This window comes from Prorops nasuta, unplaced genomic scaffold (assembly GCF_024137725.1).
Source record: "Prorops nasuta isolate Cenicafe-Biocafe unplaced genomic scaffold, Cenicafe_Pnas_1.2 PNAS00014, whole genome shotgun sequence".
Lineage (NCBI taxonomy): Eukaryota > Metazoa > Arthropoda > Insecta > Hymenoptera > Bethylidae > Prorops > Prorops nasuta.
Window position 1 is genome coordinate 846533 of NW_027116811.1, and position 27269 is coordinate 873801.

Here is a 27269-nt window from a genome sequence, read left to right on the forward strand (position 1 = left end):
TTCTAGATGGTTGAACTCATTTAAGACAGATGTTTGCATGTTGAGTATTATCGTCAGGCATTCGTAAAGTAACTGGACAATATATAGTATTTACGTAAGTGTAAATCTTTACTTCTCTGTAAGTATACTTTTCTGTTGCATGTATATACAGATTTAAGTTTGTAAACAGCAGAGCAGTCTAGTGTTGAATTCGAGAACTTTGAACAGCTGTCGACGACGACGACTATGTCAAACCTAAGTAGGAGGTTAGCCGAGTTCTGACACCAAACATTCTCTTTCTTTTCTAATTATAATTAATGCGAACGGGGGTACGAGTCTAAAATAATTAGTGATTTTTAAAGTAAACATTGTTGTTAGTGAACAAGTCAACTTTGTTAGAGTTTTGTGAATAAAAGTTTCAACGTGCGAATTATCAGCTCCATCGATTAAAGCTGTAAATTTCGTCATTTTTCCATTTCACGTTTCTCCCACAGGTAATTTTTAGTGAATTAAACAAGCTCCGCGAGTAATAAATAAACATTTCGTATAAATGAGAATTGAATGAGAATAAGAATTGTTGATATATTTGTTTACATTCCGAACTTGTATTATTACTTGCTTGGCCTCCTTCCCCCACCCTCATTCTCTTTCAATAACAAAATTGCTCTTGGATCCTTTTACAAAATAATAGTAATTTTAAACAGAGAGACTCTTCACATCACAGACACCGTAGCAATACATTTTTAACATTAACAAAGCTTAAATAAAATAAGGACAGACAATAAACATATAATTAAACGCTAATTCTGAATTAAGTTATATCGTGCAATTTATAACATTATAATTGCATGTATATAGTGCTTAGCTACGTAGGATATAGAATTTTGTTTCCCCTTTGAAGATGAAAAGATTATGAAATGTGTGAAAGATAATAAATCTATCGGGATATTAAGCGATATATTTAATAATCTATGATTCAGCATGTAATTTTATCGTATATATACATATACATGATATATATTATTGATTAGTGCTGCAATGAAATTCAGGCAGATTTCCTGAATATTGTTAGAACAGTTGATCAAACATTTCGGCCAACGTAATAGAATGAGTCGAAGACATGTAATAGTCTATCTTTCTACACTTGAATACATAGTTGAAAAAACTAATTTTTTGTGACGAAATGCAAGAAGGAGCTTTGTAGTATCGCGTACTGGTTGATAAAAAGTTGCCTGCGCAGAAAGAGGAAGTTGCAGATCGAGGGAAGTAATGCCGCCTCCTGCCACGGCTAATATATTTTTAGAAATATTTGTACCAAGTGCGGGGGTGCATGACGAATACTGAGATCTTCCCGGGGGGCGTATACTTATCAAATGATAGTGGAAGCGTCATAAACTTGCAGAGCATTCACTTGGGCAACGCGTCTGTTCGAGTCTTGTATTTCATTGAAGAGGAAACAATTGAAAAGTGAAAAACAAAATTCCATATATAGAGGAAAACTCTTTGATTTCTCACGCGTTTTCGGGAAATTTTGAGAGAGATGCAGCTTTTAGCGGATATCGCAACAAGGTCACGCTAGAGGGAGGAGGAAGGAGGGTTCGAAGGTTGACCGAGGGTGGCGCGAAAAGAACGTGGGAGTCTCGTGTAGGCTAGATCGCGTCCACTCTAGCGTTTTGACCTTTAAGACAATTAGCGAGAGCACACGCGAAATCCTTCGAATTTCAAACATTTTTTCGCTCAACTCTCACCGTGTCATATGCAGCTGAACGTGTCATGCGGATCGTTGCTATATGGATAAATGCGATTTCTAAAACCGCTATATATATATATATATATATATAGGTGTGCTTAATAAATTTCTCCCTAAATCATCCGTAAGCGTCCGCAATCGATTAACTTTGTCGGATCTTTTTCTCCTGCTTTGATATTTTTTTCAATTGAATTTCACGGGTGTTCCTTTCAAGTTTTCTAGACACGGAGTTAAGAAACCATTTAAGGTCGGTGTGATTTATAGCGCTTACATAAATAACGCTGTGCGCACCAACGACTGAAAAAGAAGCCCAGAGCGTCGTTTGGGCTCGGTGAACTTTGCCATTGCGAATTTCTTACGTCTGAATTAACGAGCGAGTGCATGAAAACACTCGATCGAACAGTGCACGATTATCTTTATTTAATATTGAAAAGAGAGTAATTTAGCGGAGACTAAAATAATGTTTTTTTTTTGCCCAAACTCTTTGCCTTCCGTCGTGTATCTTTCTTAGATGGAAATCGATAGCATTATTTCTAAAAGCCTTCGCGAAGTCGCTCGTACACATAGGAAAAGTCCTCGAAACGTGATTTAAGTCTGACATATCACGATCGATAAGGCTTATTGTTTGCTTTATCGATACAGCATATATCTTGAATTTTCTATCGTGATTACAACGGTCATTAATGAATTTCTTCTCTCTCGACTTTTGCCACGGCGTCTATATATCCACCTGCGGACCTCGGCAGCACTCTGTGGCCTCCTGTGCCCGAAAGCATTGAAATCCGAGTCCGCGCTGCGTCGTTACAACGGAGTAAACAATTATTGTACGCGCGATACGAGAGCCGAGCATGAATGATGGTTGAGATCGAAGCGTGGGTGGAAAGGAGAGTATCGTTGAAAAGCCAGCCCCTCTGTAGTAGATTCGCCACATATATACGTATATATATATATATATATAGTGTCCGCCGTTGAAAGCGTTCCAAAGTGTAAACGTAATCAAACTTTGCCCCTTATTACTAAAGATTTAAAAACTTTAGACAGAACACTTTCGAGTAAAAATAGTAAGAGGATTCGAAAAGATCATTTGCAAAAATCGAATATGACTCGTAGTATAGCGTAGGCACTGGGCACGCGTTTTAAACTTTGGACGCTAGATATAATATTGGCATGCGTGGTGGAGTAGAGTAGGTTAGGAATGCCTGGAGCACACCCGGTACACACAGTATATACTTTGCTGTTACTGGAGGGTCGGTAGGCGTATCGATCGCCAGACCTCGTACACTGTTCAAAACTGAATCATGTACAGGTATAGTTTCTGCTTCCCTATACTATCTTGTAGCAAAAATGCTTCTCGCAAAATTGATTCATGTCCACTGTTCAAAACTGAATCATGTACAGGTATAGTTTCTGCTTCCCTATACTATCTTGTAGCAAAAATGCTTCTCGCAAAATTGATTCATGTCCATCCAGTCCATTTCAACTCCTCTATACTATCTTATAGCAAAAATTTAAAGACAACAGCAGACGAAACGCGACATCGACAAATATGAAGATGACGTTTTGGACGTAGTAAAAGTATTATCCAGAAAGCATATTATTTATGTTGGAAATGTAGGGATGTCGAAAAATGGAATGGAAAATAATGCAAATATGGTGCATATATATAATATTATTTATCAAGTATAAAAGGGAAGAGATCGGATGCAATTTACAACCTATAAAGAGGAAAAAGCATCAGATAAGTATCGGGAGCAGCAAGTCAGAAGAAAGATTAATTTAACAAAGCAGAATATTCTTTAATCTTTCTTCTGACTTGCTGCTCCCGATACTTATCTGATGCTTTTTCCTCTTTATAGGTTGAAAATTGCATCCGATCTCTTCCCTTTTATACTTGATAAATAATATTATATATATGCACCATATTTGCATTATTTTCCATTCCATTTTTCGACATCCCTACATTTCCAACATAAATAATATGCTTTCTGGATAATACTTTTACTACGTCCAAAACGTCATCTTCATATTTGTCGATGTCGCGTTTCGTCTGTTGTTGTCTTTAAATTTTTGCTATAAGATAGTATAGAGGAGTTGAGATGGACTGGATGGACATGAATCAATTTTGCGAGAAGCATTTTTGCTACAAGATAGTATAGGGAAGCAGAAACTATACCTGTACATGATTCAGTTTTGAACAGTGTAGAACTACCCCTTGAAAGCGGAGGAAGCGCAGTCTACGAGTTTGCCTCCCTACGTGTCGGTAGTGCTCGTGGTGTCCGAGTGGCCCACGCGGATCTCTCCCTGACAGAGAGATACGGAAGAGCTTACCTATGTGTGCGTGCGTGTAATTGTTTCTGTGAAACAGAGAGAGAGAGAGAGAGAGAGAGAGAGACTCTCCCAGCAGTGAGAGTATCTCGCAAAAACACTCGTTCCAAGGTACAGAGTTAATCTCATGTCTTTGATATAACGTTTCGCGCACAAATCCTTCGATATCATTTTACACTGCTACCAATGCATAATAAATACTACGGTGCTTCCTGCTGTGGTAAAGACGCTGCAACCAATGGAGAATATTCCGGCTTCTTTTTCTCCATGCTTCTCTCATTGAAAATCTTCCTTGTCAACAAATCGTAATCGAGTTTCAAGAGTCGATCCTGTATAATTTTACAAATACGAAATATAGACGTAAACACCCACGTATGGTATACGTTTCGTCCAATCTAATGAGATTCTTGTACACATATACCTTGCTATTTGACACAAAATTTAATTTATTGGCCGCTCATATAGGTTATCTTTATCGTTTCTTCTCACCAGTCCTCGATGCGGTCGATCTCGTCTCGTCGAATAGTTTCAGTTTCGGTCGAAGAGGGCAGCACCTCCGCTTCCCCCCCCACCACTCCTTCCTCACTATGTCAATCGAGTTTGTCTAGGGGGAGAGAGAGAGAGAGAGAGAGAGAGAGAGAGACGGAGAAGGGTGGATTTTGAAAAGCAGAAGGAATTGGATCAGTCCCGGTTGCAGGCAGGGATCGTCGATCGACGAATAGAATCTGAACTTCCGGCCTTGGTAGACAAGGGCGGAGAGTATAGAGGGGGAGGGGGAGATAAGAAAGCCCCAACGTATCGTTCTTTTTATCACCCCGTCGCTCGCCGGCCGCTCTCGTCCTGCGCACACCAATCGTTGGTCGAATTTTCGTCATCCTCCAAACTCTCGACTCGCTGATCAAACACAGCGTGGGCTTTTCCCATATTCTTGTCGCGTGGGCGCTTTCACAGTATTGTACATATATACTCGTAGTTTATCACTCTTTATTCATTCGGCCCTCTCGCCACCCATTTATAAGAACCTTTTATTCTCCTCGTATATCGATCAAACAAAATCGACGAGTCAATGCTCCTGTTGGAAAAAAAGAAATCAATTAAGTTACAGCAATCGTCCACTGTGTGCTATAATTGCACATGATTCGTCCATGTTTCTATCTCATTGTGTACCACTCTCGGGGGTCCCGGCCATTTCCAACCGTATAACAATTGATTTCTTCGTCACGACGCCTCGCAAGTTTTTGCGTTGGCGTTTTATCATAGACTTGATTTTCATCTTGTTCCACGAGAGACTTTTGACGTTTCTTTATTTCCTTGCATATATAGTTTAGATGGGGTGTACGGAAAGCCCGGGAGGAATCGTGAAACGTAAGATGCGTCCGTGGGATTTTCCTAATTTCCAGCTTATAGATACGTAAAAGTGATTTCAAGCGACCTTGATAGCCATCGAGCGACCTTCATCGATCCTTGGATGCGCGTCCGTGACATCCTGTAGTTTATATACCACCACCACCACCTTACCAAAACTCTGCTTTCTTTCTCTGCCAATTGGAATATTTGGAATTTGGCTTGATTGGACTTTTTCCATAAACGAATCAGCGGGTCGAGCCAACAACTGCGGCGGCCCGGCCGAGTTTTCTGTTCGCGCTCGCAAAAAATTCATTGCTGTGCCGCGCTGGTATTGCGGGGAAGGGGGGGGGGGAGGGGTTTATTGATTTTGTTGGGCGATTAACGCGGGGAAAACGTGGAAATTGTGCGTGTGTGCAACATTAATCCGGGATACGTTCCATTAGCCTTTGCGAGATCGGTATAAAGGGTATCATCGCGTCAGAATCACCGCTTTAATTTTTTTCCAACGTATAGCGCTTTCTTGCACAACCGGGGAAGATCGTGAGATTAAACTCGGGGAACTTTTGTTTCTTTCGTGCGTCTCTTTTTCCGGCTGCTGTTAGCTTTAAGGAGGTCTCTTATTTTGTGTACTGAAAAAAACTGTTAGGCTTTTTTAAAGGGTATCATTTTATCAAGGTTAAGATTCTCTTTTTGATATTTCGAGATATTGATTTATGTTGATTCGAGTGAGTATTACAGTGGGATATGGCCGTATCTCCAGCGTCCTTGTATTTTCGTCCATTGACTTGACGTTACTTCTCAAGATTTTATCTGTGAAAAGAAAATACTTTTATAGTCTGCAAAAAATGTAGTTTTCACCTAAACTACGGAGAATGTTATAGATTGAAATCCGATTTTTTTAAATGAAATTTCTCGTCAGTTTGTTGCAAAAATTGAATTTTCTCTTCCGTAAGCGTCATTTCTGCATTTATATGGTTTCGAGAGAAAGTTTTGCGTGTAATACAGTTTTTTATCACGATGCAATTTTCAAACATTTTTTAGAATCTCATCTTGTTGTATTCTTATATGTATATAATTTTCAGAACTATCCACTGTATTACATTAATATATCTTTTAATTCAAATTCCTCTTAGACATTTATAACTCTGAAACCGTGCATACGTGCAAGCTTTTCTAAAATAGTGTACGTGACCAGCATCTCACAATCACACATGTATACGACTATAATTTCAAATTCAAATATATCTCACAAGTACTTTACAAATTTGTGCGTTAAAAATCAATCTTTAACATCTATGGATATCATCCACAAGAGTATATAGAACGACATACAAGGTTCCATTGAAAAGAATCTGATTGACCTTCAAATGACCTTGAGAAAAAATAAGCAAAGAATAAACTTCCCTCGTCGCGAGTCAGGTGATTCCTTTTTTTGTTCTTCAGCGTTTAGAAATGTCAAAAGAGTGCTCTGGATGGTTTGCAAATGAGCACCCTGTATATGGGACATTTAGGGCTTGAGAAAGCTGCTTGCTTGTGGATCGATAACATTGAAAATCATCTCGGGCCACCGAGGCTGGCGTGGGGCCAGCTCGTCGAACACACACACACACACACACACATATATATATATATACATATAGGGAATAGTTACAGCGTAGACAGAACCCTTGTAACCTTCTAATCGTATCTTTTGTTCCAGGAACGGCGGCCTCTCAGACAGACCGAGCAAGATTCGTGTTTAATACGTGAAGAAAAGAAGCAGCAACATGGCGTTCGCGGGACTCAAGAAACAGATCAACAAGGCCAATCAGGTGAGGCCACGGACCCTGTGGATTTATTCTCAGTCGGTTCGCACGATAATCGAGAGCCTGCAGGGGGACCTCTGATCAATCATTTACACACTTTTATTCCATATGAAATTGTGTGCTATTTTTTAGCAGTTTTTAATGTACGAGAGAGATGGAGAGGATTTGTTGGAAATATTATATATATATATATATATATATATAGATAGAAGGAACTATATAATAGCACTGGAGAGAAACAAGGAAAGCCACTTGGACGTTTATAGATGAAAATTTGCTCGGTGCAGCTGTAGACGAAAGTGGATCGCAATATTTTCTATGGCAATGAGACTGCTGCGTGGTTATGAATAATCATGGAATAATTGCTCGTACAGCAGCTAAGAGAGGATGGAGGATATGGAAGAATCCTTGGGGTTTCCGTGGTTTGCCACTTTGCTAGCAAATCGAGTGGGAAAAAGAATTTTCTGCTTCTTAAAGTTTCCTGAGGCAGACGGATAATTGAAGCAAAGCGACCTTAATTTTTTATTGGTCGATACGGAGAGCCCGAGCATCGTTGAAATTTTAATCATCCACGCTGGCTCGAGCCACGGCGAGATGACACTTTATGCCAATTAGCAACGACGCTGTGTGACTTACGCTCGCTACACACTCTGCACTCTCGCCGCAGTTTTCAACTTTCAAACGCCTACCCACTGGGTGGGATATGCACGACTGATGCACTGTTATATATATATACATATATATATATATATATATATATTGCTTTCTTTACGCTTTTCTTTTCTTTTCACTGTAATTTTCGTATTTATTTAAAAGTTGCCCTTGTAACGTACGTCTATGTGTTATCTAAGTGGAAATATATCATACCGAGGTCAACGACCTGGCCTTCTTTGGACGCAATTTTCCGATTCCATTTGCACGCCGCGCTTTCGCAAGATTTCACAAGCCCCAATTATATTTACGACACACTGCAGCGGCTAGCTAGTATCGGGCGTTGGGCGATCTTCCACGTAGGCGCCGAAACTTTGAAACTAGAAGAGAGTTTCTGCTAGCTATAAGTTGTTGTTATTGCTAATTGCTCGAAACTCTACCGCCAACATTCTAACGTTCGAGATAACTAAGGATAATTAATTATGATAAATCCACCCTATATACATCACTGCAGCAATATACTTCATATCGCATACCGAGTTCTTCTATATAATGGAGGAAATGGACTGAAAAATGTTGAATACGAAATTAATCGAGATTCATTGTAGAAATTGGGTTTAAAACCTCTGGATAAATTATCATAACGGACAACTGCGTCGAATTTAGTGGAAAAATTGCGTTTGGCGGAAATCTCATCAAGAATCCCTAGTTGTAACGAGACTTTATTCAAGAGAAATTTACGGCTCTCCTCGAGTTTTAATTCTCACGCTTCCATTCATTCTCGAGTCAGTCGGCAGAAAATGATCTGGCAAAATTCATCAAGTGGCTCGACTTGAGAAATAATTGAGTTCTTTTCATTAAGCTAATTTGTATACTCGTGGCGGAGGGACGAAAGTTTGCAAAGTCCATAATGAAGATGCTTTCGTAAAGATTTCGAAAACTCCGGTTAGACAGCGGACTGTTTTCCTGCGTCTTTATAAAAGAAGCTTTCAGACTGACGAGGATATTTGGAACACGTACGCTTCAGTGCGTGATATGGCGTGAAAAATTTCAGTCTATCGGTTCGACTGTCTCATTCTTCTTCTTCTTCTTCTTGTATCGATAACTTCATTGGCCCATGTTTCGACTTCCACTGATATCCTTGGAATTTATTCAAATTAATTCAACTTTCTGGAATTTTCCTATAATAAAATTTACTGTGGATTTTTTCAGTGTAATATTGCAAGAGGATTCGTGCATCTATGACTTTCTTAATGAAAATACCTTGGCTTCCAGTGTGGTTTTCTACTATTTCACTCTCGCGTCTTTCATCCCTTGGGAGATTAAGCCACAAGGATATTATATCTATACGGAGAAAATTCCTCTTCGTACATCTTGTTTAATCCGAAGTTTCGGTATTCTTCAGTTTTTACCTTTTACGAGGGGATAAAAGGGAGGCAGAACGAGTCGGTTGTTTCGTGCATTAATTCTATTCGATCCAGAGCGGGGGGGGGGGGGGAGAAAGTAATGAACGAGGCGTGAGAAAGGTCCAGACTTCGATGGGTGAACACGTACCTCTTCATCATTTTGCCTCCAGCTAATTGTGTTTTTCCCCCACTTTGAAGACAGTCGAATTTGTTGCAAACTCGATTGTTACATGATTAAAAAAAAAGAAACAAATAAAATCCTTTTCTAATTTAATCTATAAAATTTCTTTCTTTCCACTTATTTTAACTCGATCCGAAAGCTGCTCGATCATCTTTTATTTATATATTTGCATTTCTATAAAGATTCTTGTTACCTTTAAATTTCCATTATTAATGCAAATGATATTAAATGATTCGAGCTTAAAATATTTTTTCTTATATGCAAATATTAATTTTACTGTGGCGAATAATTTGTATTCGCGAGGATTATTAATTCGTTTATGCATGTATGAAAATTTTGCCAAAGCAAAACTTAGGGACTAGAATACAGCCGAGCTCGAGTTTGGCAGTATCAATGAGCAGAATGAGGCGATAATACGATACGAGCACTTGCAATCTGGAAGACGATTAATCATTGCCAGTGTGTGTCTAGAAACGTATAGATAGTAACCAAAAGACTATATATACTATAGTCCAGGCAGACAAAGAGAGAGAGAAAGATAGAGGTTTGTTAATACTTGATCGCAATTCGCCAAATAAGCAAGAGGCCTAACGCTCGATCGTCCATTCGTTTGATTCTATAAATCAAGTAGGGCTTAATATTGATCGGAGCGGAGGAATCAAAATTTCCAGTTGCATTCAGAGTCGCGTATAAAGCGTATCAAGTATAATCCCTATAAACTGTATATTAATCGATAGATATTGAACTGTTGATATGCTTCAGATGCGAAAGAGAACGGAGACTGAGAGGACGATCTTCGTTATAGTTTTAGTAAAATACAAAATTCTCAGGTGTGTAATTTTAATTTTTCCATTTATTCTCAACGTTGGTTGGCTTATTGAGAAGTAAATGGGGGGGGGGGGGGGGGTCGCCTCGAGGAAGCGGATAGTGCTGCTGCTGTTGAAATGGAATCGAGCGGAGCGTGACATTGCAAAGTGGTACTATGTGGGTGAAATTTACTCCAATACGCGTCGCTACCTATACCGTTGCGTGAAGGAGCGTCCCATCCAAGTGGGTCATTGTTAAATATGGGTCACGGCCGTGCGGGAGCATCAGACAATCGCAAGCCGAGCTTTCCCGATCACTCCCCCCCCCCCTCCCTCTTCCCTTTAAGTTCAGTTGGCTCCACCACCCATCTTAATCGCTGCATTCCCACTTTCTTCCACATGCTCAACGTTAATGAGAATAAAATAATTCCCTACCAATTTATTATTATTTTTCACAAATGGAAAACTCTTTCTTAAAAATAATGGCAATTTTACTGAGAAATAACAAGGAATGATTTGACGAGTGATGAAATATTTGCAATTTTTACTGTGATCGTGTTATCGAGTCGTAGCTTCGCCGCGTCGTTGATTTTTAAATCGAGGATAACTCAATCGCGGTCGCGCGTGGATAACTACTAGGATCAATGAAGTCCGTAGACATACGGCTATAACTACTGGTGCTACCGCAGCGCGTAATCTTGTATTATAGCCAAAAATACTCGAGAGGCACCACGCCAATAATAGCCACTGCGGACGCGAGTATGTAAGAATTACACTGAAATGTATAAATATGTAATAATTATATACAGGGTGCCTTGCCTGAATTTATGCAATCCTGAAAATACTAAATAAAGGATTGAATTTTTAGAAAATTATCATCGTAAAATTTTCAGGTCCGACTGTTAATAAAATATTTATTAAAGATCGGATAATCCAGACGTTTCTTTACTAAATTTGTTATCTTAGTCGTATCTGCGTTTTTAATATAGAGACACGTACGTAAGGAAATATTTTTTCGTAAATTATAAGAATTATCAGTTTTTTGCATACAACCTTTTTGGAATTTGCTTATTTCTATTTGCATTCCAATAGGCCTTAAGTTATAAAAAAAATGTCAGTATCTCTTAGAATTATGAAGATAAATAAATTGTCACGTTCCATCGGCTCTGAGGCTAATTAAGCGAAACACCCTGTATATAGGATTAGGGCTTTACGAGGAATAATGGTGCAAGCTCGATATTGCAGGATCTTCTCATGTTCGTGTTTAAGTTTGACGTAGGGGAGGGGGGGGGGGTGGGACGTAAGGGGAAGTAGGTATATACCGTTAGCATATATTTTATTAGTTGCCATCAAGCGAGAGGGATAGGGTCGAAAGCACCATTTTTTGTCTACTCAGGCTTTCTCGCGTTCGACCGAAGCGTTATTTGCCACGGGGAATCCCTTTATCGACCCTTGCAGACTTTTCTTTATTTCTGCTCTGCCTGAGATACGTATTACATTAAATCCGATACTCGTTCGAATCCTTGTAAATTATTATCGAGCCAGGAACGTCCGATGCTTTTAAACTCGGACTCGTCGCTTTTTAATCAAGCCGGAAAAAAGCCCTTACTACTACTCGATTAAATACAATTTTTAAGTTATTCTATATTTATAAAATTGTGCAGATTTAATTCGTTCATTTTTTACGAGGTTTAATTCCATTCTTATACATAAAAAACTGAGCAAATAGTTACATTTGCTTACAATTCCTCTTACACGATTTTCATTAAAGTTAAAATTCCACGTCGATTGCTATTTTACGAGAGTGAGAAATATAAAATTTCTGGCGAGAGCAGATTCGGTCTGACAACAAGTGGCCGTTTCCCCTGAAATTTGTATAGGAGATCGAGGGGCGTTTTCAGTGGGAGAATGAAAATTCTGCGGAGATTGCAAGTGTGGGCGAGGTCTGCCATTTCCGCCGGAACTTTAGCGAGAGGAAAGATCGTTTTCTGCGTAGGAAAGGAAGGAGAAAAAAACAGAACAATCTTCTAAAATCTCTGCGGGTTTCCCTTTAAAGGGAAGGTGGTAAAAAGTTGCAGTCGCTGAGAAGGAGAGAGGGATTCGATGAAATTCTTCAATCCTGTAAGTTAATTGCTCGTAAAACAGGATCACTCGGTGCGAGTCACCAGATTTCTCTCGGTTGGAATCCAGTAGGATTTTGGGTGAATCGACTATTATCTCGAGTGAACAGAGCTTTTCTCCTCGCGAATTGTTCAACGCGAATAATTAAAACGAGTATTCGCACATTGCGGTGGAAGTTTTTAAAAATTATATAAATATATTGAGATGAGAATTTTCACTTGTACTTATATGTACCTATATATATATATCACTAATCGCAAACCTACTTTACAACCATTCCGTTCCTTCTCCAACCATTCGTCACTCGTAAAATCAATTTTCTTAGTACGATGACGATTCAACTGAAAATATCCTCGCGCCTTAAGTAGAAAAATCAACCGATGGTCAGACGTCGAAAATATTTAAATTCTCATGCTTTTACATATAATGTTAATTTTGTCGCACTTGTCCAAAGCACTTGATCTGCATTTTAGATTTAGTATTTCGAGATTAATTAGCACGTTATATAAATAAAAAGATTACGACTTGATTCAAAAACTTTCTTCTGTCATAACCACCAGCTTTTCTTGAAAAACGGGCTATCATGATTTATCTTACGAGACACGCGTCGTTAATTTTTATTGGTCAATTTAATTAAGGTCGGGATATATCAGCACCACCTTTTTTAAGGGAATCTTTGAAATTACCTCATAATGCAGGATCCCTCAGGGATATCACGTTTTAGATAATGCGATAAGGATAACCGAGAGCATCCATTTTTATTTTATTGTATAGGAAAAATAAAAGCAAGCAAAAATCTTTTCTATAAAACAGAAGCTTATTGTGTAACTGTATCGGGTATTGTGAGAGATTTATAAATACTCGTACCTGCGAGATGTTATTTCTGCTCATCGATCTGTGCTATGCCAATTTAATCTTTGACTATTTCAGCTCTTGTATTTATGACTGATTGTAATAATCATATTGATCTTTTTCAGTATATGACTGAGAAGATCGGGGGTGCCGAAGGAACCAAGCTAGATGTCGATTTTGTGGATATGGAAAGGGTGAGGAACCAATGGTTTAAATCGATCAACTGTGCGATCACTTCTTTCATTTTAAAAACCTACTGCAATTTGCCATTTGAAAAAAAATACGTTATTTGCATGTAACAAATATTTGGTATAACAATTCTTACATGCTGCTTTTGATCAAAAGACGTTTTTTATCAAAGATGAAGAAGAAACGATTTTACCTATAGCTTTACAAGATATTCCCATCACAACGAATTGCTATATAAGATCCGATTAGGAAGTAGAACAACTCAATTTGTCGGTTCTTGTCATTTTTTCAATGATATTTAGAATCACTGTAACAGTAGTATACTATGGATATGGGAAGCGACAGGAGCTTTTTGATTTTCGTCGTAGAAATTTGCTTATTACAAAAAAGAATTGAGTAAATTTAGGATATTCTCGCGAGTGATATACAAACGAATGATGAGAAATTTGTATCTCTTTGATTGTTTCGTTCGTCTTGTTTTTAATAGAAAACGGACGTGACGTACGAGTTGGTAGAGGAGCTGCAGACAAAGACGAAAGAGTTTCTGCAGCCAAATCCCAACGTAAGGGCGAAAATGGCTGCTGTGAAGGGCATCAGCAAGTACAGCGGTCAAGCAAAGGCACAGACCTATCCTCAACCGGAAGGAGTTCTCGGTGACTGTATGCTCACCTATGGCAAGAAAATGGGCGACGACAGTATTTTCGGTAGGCTAATCCACTCAGAGTCACGACTCATGTCCAATTAGTGCATGCCGTATACTATATACTATATAGACACTATATCTATATAGGTACACGCCTTGAAATTTCACCCCTTTTATTCTAGCACCTCCCTCACTTCCTCCATTACTTCCATCCGGAATGGATCTCCAATTTTAACAATAGACCCAATTTCATTCGTATCCTGATGAATTCTCACTTTTCCACGAGTCTAATTCACGATGATTCTCAATCCTCAGCTCAGGCCTTGATCGAGATGGGCGAAGCCTTGAAACAGATGGCAGACGTGAAATATTCCTTGGACGACAACATTAAGCAAAACTTCCTGGAGCCTCTGCACCATCTGCAGACCAAGGACCTCAAAGAAGTGATGGTACTGTACCCCGTTCCCTTATTAAAAAACTTTTATTCCATTTTCTATCCAACACAGCAGCCCCTCCTTTCTCCTCAACCTCTCTTTCCTTTCGTATCTTATTTACAATGACAACTATTTAGCTCTACCTAATTATTCGTTATACTACAGAAGGTTTTTTTCTGGAATGTGAAAATATTTGTTCGCAGCATCACCGGAAGAAGCTTCAAGGTCGAAGACTGGACTTTGACTGCAAACGAAGGCGTCAAGCGAAAGGTACAGCTTGCATTCTGCACGATGACTCTTGTCAGCGGTCCGTTATTGATTTAAGCGGCACCAAGTCGGTGCAGCACGTGTCCTTGTACGTTGCTAAGCTCCGCCGTGCAAGATCGTCATTTTCACCTACGGCAAGGGAAAGTCACTCTCTCGGCAATCCATTTTCATCGGGAGAGAATTTCACATCCCTGATCCCGCTCTCTTTCTCTCCTGTGTACAGCCTTCGGAAAATTGCTCACGGATAAAAAAAAAAAAAAAAAGAAAAAGAAAAACAGACAGACAGATTGAGAAGGAACTGGGTGAAATTTCCCCGATGAAAATAATTCCTGATGGCGTGATCTTCCCTCGCTGCATGGGAAAACATAATGAAATTATTCCTCGATAATTTTGAGCTCGTCGTGTACATAGGATGATTCGTACCTGAACGAGCGATAATTTCTTTTTCTCCAAACAAATTATATTACACGCATGTTTAAATTTGCATGAGCATGTACGATTTTATCGTTAAATTTTTCTTTGGCCCGTGAAGCTATTGTTAAATTGGAAAAGATATTCTACTGAAATTTCTCTTTTCTATATTTTCATAGCGAGCGATAGTTGAGCGTGTAATTAATTTTTGTAATTTAATGTCTGCTCTTTCTTTCCATGCGATATAAGAGAAAAATGGGTAGCGTTGGTTTGGTGATTTCTTTTTTATCAAAGGAATGGAATGATTTGCTTGTTTTTTCGTTGACTGCGGCTGCTTGATTATTAGCTGCTGGAAAGAGGTCTGCGAGCCCACATTTCGGGAGCCCAGCGAAGTCATCAGCATATGCCGGTACGTGGCTTCCACCACGTACGCTAATGCACAATGAAATCTCACACAAAAGAACTGTCGACCGTAGACAGTATTGACTTCTGTCTTATACTATATATATATATATATATATATATACATATATATTCTACACATTTTGCCCCAAATTCACACTATTGCCACGCGCTAGCCTCAACTTTTTTCCTTCGCACACATCCGTTTCGCGATTATTTTTCGCAGACTAAACTTCGTACACGTATTTACGAATACACAAAGAATTCTTGAATTTTTTTATCCGGTAGAAACTATTGCTACATTATTACGCTTCAATTCGATAATTGTAAAAGTGCAAAAATCACAACAAAAAAAAGAAGGCACGACTTTTTTATCAGTAGAAACATTTATTTTCCAATTTTATATTGTTTCGTAAGAAAAGCTTTTTCTTTTACTTGAATCCTAGCATGATGTTATTGTAATATTTACGATAAATCTGGCACAGTATATTTATTTGCGATTGGAATATTTCTGCAGTATAGATAGCTTGAAAGTAGTTTAAAAGAAAATGATAGTATTAGTATTAGTCTAGGTGACCCCGTAGTGCAACATGTTTTAATTCTCCTACTGCGCAACCTTTGCGAATAGGTTCTCACGTTTCAGACGACGAGATTCGCCAAGCGGAGGAGAAATTCGCCGAGAGCCTTTATCATGCGCAAGTGGGCATGTTCAACTTACTCGAAAACGACGTAAGTCCCTTTTCGCCATTAATGCTTCGCACTCTGTCAACTGTGTTCTTGACTAACTATATTATAGTTTTTTTTTTCTTCGTCCAATGTCAAAGCTCTCAACTCCGTGGAGAACGCATTTAGAGCACTCTCCAAACGCGGAATTGAGCCAAGTTCGATTGGTCATTGCGAACAAAAATCAATGTGATAAGATTGGTAATCCTGAGGATCTAGTTTGTAGAGAAATAATAATTGCGGTTGCAGGTCGAGCAGGTAGCTCAATTGGCAACGTTCAGCGAGGCGCTTTTGGAGTATTATCAACAGTGCACAGAAATCCTCTCTACTTTGACTGGTACTCTCGCGGAAAAGTAAGTATCCATCTCTCTGTTGCATATAAGGGAGGGAGAGAGACGATGCGAATCTTTTCCTTTGAACGAGGTAATTTTATCGAAAGGATTATTTCATCAATTATATAATAATATAATTAGCCCAATGTAGGCGTTAGAAACATTTTTAACGAGGTACCAAGACTGTTTTACTGAGATACGTTTTATTTTTAGGAAAATCGAGGCAGCGAATAGACCTAAAATGGAATATGTACCGAAGACGTTAACCGATTTACACGTGGAGGGACTCAGTTCCACGATGACGGATGCCATGAACGGTGGGAACTTCTCTCTTCACGGTAACACACAGTACAATACATACGAGCAACACTGGGGTGATGGTGCTGGATTGGCTGACTGTGTTCTGTTTAATCTGTCATGGGACGTTTTCTATTCTGCAACCTCTGCATTCCTCGTTATATGTATATACATATACAGGGTGTCCCACGAACGATGGCCATTCGCCAATACCATCAGATAGGGGACAAAAATCTAAGTAAAAAAGTTGTAAAAACTTTTTTGCTAGCACTTTTGGTTAAAAAGTTATTTGCAATTAAAGATTATCGATTATACTATAGTAGCTCCTTCCTTAAAGAGGAAGATTGTTTTGGCCGCGTCATAAGACCAGAAAGATTCTGTGAATTAGAATACTAAGAAAAACACAAAGGCAAACATCCACTTGAGCCTATTGGAGTGGTTCAAGGCCGATCGGCAGTTTCGAGTGCGAGCGCCATAAAAACAATCAAAACATAAACACACCATAGGCTCAAGTGGATGTTTGCCTTTGTGTTTTTCTTAGTACTTTAATTCACAGAATTTTAGCATTTTTGGCCTTTTAATACGACCAAAACAATCTTCCTCTTTAAGAAAGGCTACTGTGATGGAGAATCTTTAACCGCAAATAACTTTTTAACCAAGAGTGCTAGCCAAACAGTCTTTAGAATTTTTTTGCTTAGAATTTCGTACCCTACCCGATGGTATTGACATGGCCATCGTTCGTTGGACACCCTGTGTGTGTATATATATATATATATATACATCTGAATGTAAAGCTCGCAGAGAGATAACTTATACGTATTATTAAAAGCAAACCACTTTGTCTCTCTCCTCTTTATCACAATTTATAACTAAATTCATATTTTACGCTACATATTACTTGTAGTCTTCTCGTGCAATAATTTACGCCAATTAGTACCTCATCTATTCTACCGACCTTCCTCTTATTGTCGTTATCTTTAGTTATAATTATAGATTATTATCATTATATCGGTGATTGGAGACAATTGTTATAGCCACGTCAATGTTTGTTCGCTACAGTTTGACCGTTTGTTATACGAATGACTAAAGGCATTAATATATCACCGATCTTTATTTACCATTAGCTGTATTAATTTCTATTCGTCGAGCTGGCTAGCACTTATCAGCTGTACAAGTCCATCATTGACTGTGATCTTATCAATTAATGTTCTCCGATTACCATCCGAGTTAAAAGCTATACGACTTGCAGCATTTCGGTCGACGCGGCGATTTCATTTAACACAATTTCACACACACTAACACGACACTTTTTTCGATTGTTCTCTGTATGTATAACTGTGTCGCATACTTGAATGTTTGTCCTTCTGACACGATGCAGGGGCGAGTCGATCCGGGTCTCCAGTGCCTGGAGACGGGAAGCGCTCACATCTCGAACTGTTTCCAGCCGGAAACCCACCGCAATCTGCCAATGGTAACTTTTGCATGGGGCTGACGAAAAAAATTAGGGAAACGGCCAATGGATTACTTTCTTTTTTGCTTTTCTTCCATCTCATCGAGAGAGAGAGAGAGAGAGAGAGAGATAGAGAGAGAGAGAAAACAGCTTTCTTTATACATACCTCGGTCGCATCGTCGTTTTCTTATCGGAATGCTTCCTAACACTTTCTTCCACTCTGCCACCTTCCTCGAATTGATTCATGCTCTTGCCCTTTTCTCCTTATTTTCTTTTTTTTTTTGACACTCGCTTTCAAAACATTTTTTTCCAATGCATTTTCGTTGTAGTTTGACAGTGTTCAGTGTGAGTTAATTTTTTGTTATTACTACTATAAAGCTGAGAGACATTTTTCTAGCAATCTGAAAGCTCAGGCACAGCAAGAGGTTTTTCGTTTTTTACGCATTTGAGATATTTGTGCAATTATTTAGAAAAGTGTATTTTTTATTTTTAAGAAGAGAGATGATAGATACACGACTGTAGTGAATTTTTCGTCTCCTGCAAACGCTTAATGTCCGATGGAAGCAATAGTCCATTTTTTAGTAGTAAGTATAACATTGTTTTTGCTCGTACACTAATGGAAAATTTTTCCAGCTTCTCCGTTACCATCGCCAAGCAAATCGCCCGCAAGGACACCAATGACGAGAGAGCCTTGTTGCACAGCCCTTTACGATTTTGAACCGGAAAATCCAGGAGAACTCGGATTCAAGGTAATCGTTGCACTCTAAACTTTTGCAAAATTATTGGTTTAGAATAGTTAAAAAAAGAAGAAAAAAAAAGGAATCATCAGTTTTATGAGTACGCAGTGAAAGGAATTTGTATCGAATCAACAATAATTTTGCTATAATAACTATCAAATTGTTCTTTTAGAGACCTGTGTGAAAAATTCGTAGAGTGTAATAATTTTGTGATTTCAGGAAAATGATACCATCACTCTGATTCAGAAGATCGACGAGAATTGGTTCGAGGGAAGTGTAAACGGACGCACAGGCTACTTCCCTGTGACTTATGTTCAGGTGGTGGTACCTCTTCCCTAAAACGGAGTCGTGGAGCTTGAAAACAAAGAGCCAACATTAAATCATTCGCGTTTATCACCAAATTTAAATTAGCCTCCTCTAGCTGAATCCCTTATAACTAAGCCAATACCAATATTGCGATTTGCGTTATATACAAGTTTAAAGCTTGTCCGGAAGGTCAATTCAGAGTTTCACTGTCCTTTTTCGTCTGACCCCCAGGAAAATAGCTTTTATTCGCATGTTAATGTACATATATAATGTTATAGTGTCTTTTACCGATGTAAGGACCTTTGCGCGTGCGCGCGCGCGCGCTTAGAATACCAGAACAAACACATGCATACATGAGAAAAGGCATCTGCACATAGCAACATGTAGTAGTATTGAAAAGGCAGGAAGAGGAAAAGCGGAAAATGAAAATGCGTCCAGCATTTCGTGAAATATCTGAAATGGCAATCCACTGTCGAGGGTGGCTCTCTCTTTCTCTTTCTACTTCTATCATTATCTCTACGTCTGTTACTCTGCGTCTCACTCTTTGTTTCTCTCCTTGCCTCTTTCTTCTTATTTACGTTCGGTTCCTGCGTACAAAATCAATTCGCAGAGATTTTCATTGCACAAGGCGCCAGAAGAGTGTAATGGTCCTTGATGACCGATCGCGAAGGAACTTTATCTAGATCTCTCGGTTGAAGCATCTAGTCTCGTTTCATTGGCGCGTTGATCTAATTTTAGATTTAGCTGGCTATTATACCTATAGGATCTATTACACACTTTGCTCTTGTGTAGCGAGATACCAGCTGGAAAAATTCGTTGCTGGATGCTTGCCGTTTTGTCAAGGTCAGTCTTTGGTATTTGGACACGTTTCACAAGAGTCGAGTCTCTAATGCATCCTCCAGCTCTACTTATATTACGTTAGTCAAAGTCTAGGATCGTTTTATAGCAAGTGCCATTTGTTAGTGCACCAAGTGTTATTCCACTGAATTCACAGCAATTCATTCATCTTCTCCTTTCTCTTCACCTGAATCACGAGTTTTCTGCAAGGAGCCTTAACCATCATGATATAAATATAATTATACGCAGATATAACACACACACATACACACGTTGAGAATGGCTGACCTTGCGTTTGGCCACGAGCAGAATTTGTTAATCGTATATCTATATACCTACTCATATCTTATTACATTATTGCTATAGGCCTTTACGTTTCTCATTCCTTCTAACACGATGAACATAATTTCTCTCATTTGTCATTCATTTCTAATCATTTAAGTGATCATAGACATATATATATATATATATATATATATATATTGTTAGGTTTAGTTTACGTAACCTCGATTGGCGGCAAATCTCTTCCACGAAGTCGTTGTTGATTAATAAGTATTGTAGGTAAGGCATAGGAACAGTTCCTTTAGAATGGTTTAAAATATTTCTATGACTTCTTGTGAATCAGCGTTAAGAGAACTTAGACATTTTCAACTTATTATTACATACCGATCGAAAACATGAATTTGTAATACGAGTGCCGTGCCAATTCGGCGAAATTATCAGGATACACATTTCTTGCGTTTACTTTACTCTTGTTTAGTTTTTCTATCGCATATATTATATTCTACGAGTTACCACTGTCAGCTCGTGTTCCATCGATTGTACAAAAAGAATGCTTCGAGATATAACAGTAGAATGAAATTGTAAATTAATTTTGTCGAATCACCGAGGATTCCCTGCAGGTCGAGGGGGAATCGCATAGGAAGTTTTATTTATTCTTATCGTCTAATTTTAAGTATATTTTTAATTGTCCATTATGGTTAAAATTTGTATATTGAGATATTAGTATTAAAATCAGTAGTATTACAAGATTTTCTTTCGTTTCTACAGAGCGTGTCTTTAGTGCGATCAGAGTGTTCGCGAGATTTTCGCCGAATTGTCGAGGAAACGAAAGAGTGTATTATTTTTGGAGCCGCGCATTTAGCTTCGTGGCTTTTTTCTGACTTTGTACGAGATTTCAACCGCCAGAACAATGAAAGTAATTAAGGAACTCGGTTATCTGTCGCCACGTGGCTTAGGTAAATTTTCGAGCGATATTTGCTAAGCGTAACACGTAACAATACTAGAGTATATATTACTTAAAAATATATTGTACATCGTCGAGGACGGCAACGACGATAACGACGTCGTTATTTAATAATTATCATTAATAATTACTGTGGATAATTATCGTTACGATTATCGTGAAAAATTGTATTGCCATTTATTACTATTACATTCGCAAGAATGTTTACCGAAGCGTCGTTCTCTCATGCAGCAGAGCGGATCTTACGTTAGGATTACTTTGTAAGGAAGGAAGTCTGGCCTTCGCTCTCCGGAGTAAGACTAAAGCGACTGAAGATGCATCGTTTCGGTGGGGTGGGGTTAGGACGCGTCTCGGCAACGAAACTATTTCGCGCGCTATCCGACCTCTGGCGAGCGACTCTCAAACTTACCAAAAGCTAACCTTCCAATACTTCACGCGTAAAATATCGTCGTCGTCGCACGAAATCCGCGAGGAATTTTATTGTAAACGGTGCGCGAGGGTGCACAGGGCTGTAACAACTGCGAAGCACTCGAAGGAATATTTTGCAAAGGGGGAAGAGATTTAGAGCTGCGGGAGATGTGAAGATGGAGGGGAAAGAAAGGCGAATGCTCGAACGAACCAAAGCTCCAGCCATGTTACGATTATTCTTACGAGTTTTGAGATTATCACTAGACCTGAGATGTGCATTATCGATGTTTTGTAATATTAAGAATTCTCAACATCTCGAGGCTGTTCTCGCTGGTCCAGTGTTTCTCGAAACGTTCAACGTCGTACAAACGACAGACGAGCGACCCTCGGTGTGACGGCCATCTTCTTACGCGACCGGTCTAACCGCTCAGGGCAAAATGTGACGCGATAGGAAAAACCGTACAAAAAACATTAAAAAAGAAACAAGAAAAAAAAAAGAGGAAAGTAAAAGGGAACACACAGGCTGAATTCGATAAATCTCTCCTCCTTTCCCCACCAGCTTAATTTGCTCATCAGCCCCTATAGCGACTTGATTCTCTCTCAGCTCATCGTATAGTATAAAATCAATCGTTCAATTCTTATATCGACAAATGTCAAATGTCAAAATCTAAATGTATATCTTCTCATTATATATTCCGAAAATGAAGATTTCTGAGAATTATATCGAAGCGATGGATTTATCGGATTTGGTAGAGAGTTTAGTTTCTCTCTCTCTCTCTCTCTCTCTCTGAAGGAGAACGCGCGAATTCTTTCCGATCATTCTCTATACGCCTTCGTTGGAAGCACAAAAGTTGCATTAGAGCCGCAAAGTCTCGTTCTTGTTAAATTCCCTCCCCGGGATAGCTGGTATCTCTTGGGGAGTCTGTCAATTAGCACGATCGTGGAGAGCACCGAGATGTTCAACGGGAACGCACAGAAATCCTCGGCGAGACTCTACACGCGAGGTGCGTAATAAAAGGAGAGGAGAATAAAGCAAAAAGCAAAAAAACAAATGGAAAATACGCGATAGCAATAAAAAGTGGGAGAAAATGCTTCCTTGGATCCTTCAGCGCGCTGTAATATCGAAAAAGCTGATGTTTGAGAAACACTGCGGCGCTGCCAAGTGCCAGGTTGATCGAGCATCGAGCGTCCGTGCAGAGAAAGTTTAATTGAATTTGCATAAATATATGCTCGACGTTAAATAAATGTGTGTCTAACCAATCTCTCTCTATCTCTTTCTCTCTCTCTCTCTCTCTCTCTCTCTCTCTCTCTCTCTCTCTCTCTCTCTCTCTTTCTCTCTCTCTCGGGCCGTTCGACGTATAACTCATTAATTATAGTTCCATGCATACTATATTTGTCGAATTGAATTAAATCTTTTCTCGGTGCGTCGTGTCGTCGTCGTGCAGGACAAGGAATATGATACTATATCTTTATTATACGCCGCCTGATATTATAATGCGCGAAAGGTCCAGTGTTTTGCGTTCGATCTTACGGGCCGTACCGATCGATACTTGCGAGCAAAAATATAACAGCGACAAAAATAACCTGTGAGAAAATATCGTGCGATCCACGATCGCAGCGATACGGAAATCAACTATATAAATACTAAACAAATCGGTATCTTATTCTATAAATGTTGGCTATTGTTAAATGTTGAATATTGTTCCGCGGAGAGCTTGCGTTTCTTCGAACGGGCGATTGGCTGGAGAATATATCGTTTGGCCTCGGCCGAATATCTGATTTTCTCGTCGATGTTGAAATTATATCAGTGACACATGCAAAAATGTTCGTATTACGGTTATAATATAATGTATAATTATAATGTCATTATTTTAGTATTAATTCGTTCGATGAAATTAATATATATTATAATACATTATATTATATGGTTATAATATAATATTTATGATATATGAGACAATATAATGGATGAATATGATTCATTATTATAGTTATATATAATGTACGTCAGTTGCGTATATAAAGTATCATCATTTGCACGTATCATCGGCCGCCATTTTGGTACCACGATTTCAGCCACACGAATCGAACTCTCTCTCTCTCTCTCTCTCTCTCTCCCTCTCCCTCTGGCCTTATTTTAAATGTATACACCGAGCATTGTGCAATAACAATAGCGTGACCTACTTTACTAGCTGAATCAATTAGAGAAGAAATTCAGCGCGCAGCTGCTATGTCGTTTATTTTCAAAGGTTCGATTTTGTGGAATGATAATCACGTGGGATGTGGAAAAATCGCTGCTCCTCTGTCTGTAGAGTACGTGTCATCTAGCATACTGTAATATCATCCTTCTGTTCAGGAATTAAATTATTATTATGTATTCATCTTTGTATTCATTGCATTCATGCTTTTCTTTCATCGCCATTTATTGGGTATAACAGCAATTAAGTTTGGAGCCTTTCGTCAAAGTATTGAAGACATTCGGCAAATGAACGATTGCAGGGTGGATCAGTATTTTGAGGCACAATATCATATATATATATATATATATATATATATAACGAGGAGGAAAGCTGGACCGGAAGCTGGTTTCTCGTTCGAAACACGAAGCTCTCCGTTTGCTAATAGTAATCTATAACTATTCGGGGATCCTGCGGACAGAGGATCCTTGCAATCACTGAGCATCCTTGGTCGTGACTTCGAAATTTATCGATCCCCACTCGCAGAGCACTCTCTCTCCCCAGTCACTTTCGCTTGGAAAATTCCTCCTCTCCCCCCTCCTCCTCACCACGAAGAAATCACGTGTCCGAAACGAACGAAAAAATGTCATTTCTGACCCAGTCCAGTATATGCGAGGAATTCGATCAATTTCGTTTTCATAGCTGAAGATCGGTTCACTTATATTTTTTACGCCTGAGAAAATCCGGAAATTCACGAATGTTCACGAAATGGAACGAAGCATCTCGCGCTCTTCTGGTTTTTCCACAATTTCCCTCTCCCTCGCTCGTAATAGTTCATTGCGCAACTGTATAATATATGATATATACGCATATACTATATATCTATACATATACGACTAGAATGACCAGTGGATGCGATACAGTGATACTTTCAGACAATACATTACGATTAATTACACTTATATTGGTAAATTAATCTACTACGATTATTGAACTCCGATTGAAAGAATATACGAGATATACTATATTCGATTTCGGTCTCAATGCTATATGATTATTACCTAATTAAGAAATAAAGTGTGCTCTATGTCACGTCGTATCGTTTCTTTAATATCCTAGCACTAGACGTCAGTAAGTACTACGCTACACTATTTAAAGCAAATATATATACATATACATATATATATATATATATAAGAGAAAATAATGGATAAATTAAAATAGAGAAAGCACTCTCCATCAATCCGTTGTACCAGGGGTAGTTTTGAGGGATAACAAGATTGAATGTTTCCTCTCCGAAGCGAAGGTGAGCAATAATAAGGATTGATAAGGTGAAGAAGGTGAGATTTCAGGATCCAGATCATTTGGAGAGTTAACCAAGCCTGCGACGTGATTTACCGGGGCCCGTAGTGAGAGCTACAACAACCACATCCATAATGCATAGCTTTCCCTCCGTGGACATAATTGTATGCGATATTACCCTGGGGAGCGCGAGGTTCGCGGTACCACGGTAACAAGGAATACCATCAGCCTCGATTGCATGGCCAAGCCAACAAATCCAAGCGACGACCCCCCGAGCGAGAAACTCACCCCTACCAACCCTGACTCGTCGTGTCGTGGTACCTCGCTGACCCGAGAGATGGTGCCTCTCGCGCATATTCCTCATATCCTGCTTGAACCAATCAATCGCCTCTTGTGAATTTCATTAATTTTCCTTCAAAATTATAAATAATAAATTATTTTAATCACGAATACACTCCAGTGATCCTGTACAATTTATTTATTAAATTTTTACAGCATTCGTACATTAGATTGCGCAGGATATAGCATGGTGCGAGTGTGTTGGTAGAATTATGGTTTTTTGATGCCCAATTACAGAGGCGCCGTCAGTCGCTTTATATACGAGTGATTCTTGTCCCATGACGATATGGCACGAATCGACCAAGGCCAAGTAAGTACGCTGCGCGTATATATATAGTATTGGTCTAGCTGATGGCTCGCACTGCAAGAGCAAAGGTAGTTTGCCGGCTCTCGTCCGGGAAAAGAATGGTACATGTACTATAGCGTTGCAAGAGTGGAAAATGATTAATCGTCAAAGTGGATTTTTCCTCGATTTTCAAGTACCTTGGGGAGAGACTCGAGGGTATTTTCAGTTACTCGGAAGGAGACGACGAGCGAGCGGGATAAAAGGACTTTTCAACTGAAAAAGACGAATTACTATCGGTAGCGAGTACAATGCTACCAGCTCTTTCTTTACTTCCAAATAAGAGGGCTGTTTTTATTAACGTACGAGGGAGGTTAAGCTGCTTACCTCCCGCAATTAAAATGTTTCTTTAAATACCCGCTCCGCTATTGTCAATCTCTCCGACTGGAATCATTTTTCTCTCCTCCTCCTCCTCCTCCTCCTTCTCACCCCCCCCCCCCCATAAATCTCTCGCGCGAGCTCTGAAAAAATCGATCCTAGCTTAATCTGGGTCACTTATTTTCTTCTTTTAACGAGCACCACTGAAAAGAGCAGGAAATTAAATTTCCTCTCTGTATTAAGAATTTATATACGCATATGTGTATACGCACACGAGGTGTCCGATTAATAGATTCTTATATAAAACGAATGATTTTAGGAATATAAAATTCTTGTACAATTTTGTATCCAGCCTCTATAATTAAATATATATATATATTGACAGGATTATACGAGTTACTCTTTTTTAATTCACATATTATCATTTTTTAGTTAAAGTCTATAAATAAAAAGATTGTATTATTCTTCACGAAATCTTTCACTCCATATTTGACGAATTCTTTTGGACTCGAGATAACCGGACAGCTTGTCTATATATATATATATATATATACATATAGGCACCAGCTACGATAAGCTACTGATTAAGTTTGTCAAGGCCAGCAAGCTCGAGATAGCCACGCTTTTCTTCTGGGAAAGCTTCGTTTCTTTACAAATGTTCCTTGTTACGAGATTGGCCGTTTCGCAAGAGATTCCCCTGCAGGAATACAGGGACGCGCCGCGTAGACTTGGACGCATCGCGTCTCTCGTATCGTCGGGACGTGACGTACTTACGAGAAAAATCGGCGTAACACGGCCACTTCAGCTGGCAGATTCCTCCCGAGAGAGAAAACCGAGTCTACATTTGCGAAGCCAATTTGCCGGAACATTAGCCGCAGACTGTGT

General features: G+C 39.1%; 1 protein-coding gene across 10 annotated transcripts; it reads left to right on the forward strand.

Moving 5' to 3' along the window:
- The first annotated feature begins 5 nt into the window (after positions 1-5).
- EndoA (endophilin-A) lies at positions 6-25174 on the forward strand. Of its 10 annotated transcripts, XM_066734841.1 has the most exons (14): positions 29-94; positions 170-473; positions 7101-7212; positions 13349-13417; positions 13900-14116; positions 14371-14504; positions 14693-14759; positions 15514-15576; positions 16198-16298; positions 16542-16645; positions 16838-16962; positions 18300-18392; positions 19005-19120; positions 19328-25174. In XM_066734841.1, the coding sequence occupies exons 3-14, from the start codon at positions 7168-7170 to the stop codon at positions 19445-19447; spliced, it is 1254 nt and encodes a 417-aa protein (XP_066590938.1). In that variant the 5' UTR covers positions 29-94; positions 170-473; positions 7101-7167; the 3' UTR covers positions 19448-25174. The 10 variants fall into 10 exon arrangements, with proteins under 10 accessions (XP_066590939.1, XP_066590938.1, XP_066590936.1 ...); XM_066734842.1 differs by lacking the exon at positions 170-473 and having other exon boundaries at positions 6-94; XM_066734839.1 differs by lacking the exons at positions 29-94; positions 170-473 and adding an exon at positions 3959-4165.
- Positions 25175-27269: the final 2095 nt, after the last annotated feature.

Bases quoted from the DNA above. Each gene is read 5' to 3' on its own strand.
- EndoA (XM_066734842.1), top strand. From the start codon at position 7,168: ATGGCGTTCGCGGGACTCAAGAAACAGATCAACAAGGCCAATCAG. The intron at 14,760-15,513 runs GTACAGCTTGCA...CTTGATTATTAG, and splicing joins ACGAAGGCGTCAAGCGAAAG to CTGCTGGAAAGAGGTCTGCG. The intron at 19,121-19,327 runs GTAATCGTTGCA...TTGTGATTTCAG, and splicing joins CAGGAGAACTCGGATTCAAG to GAAAATGATACCATCACTCT.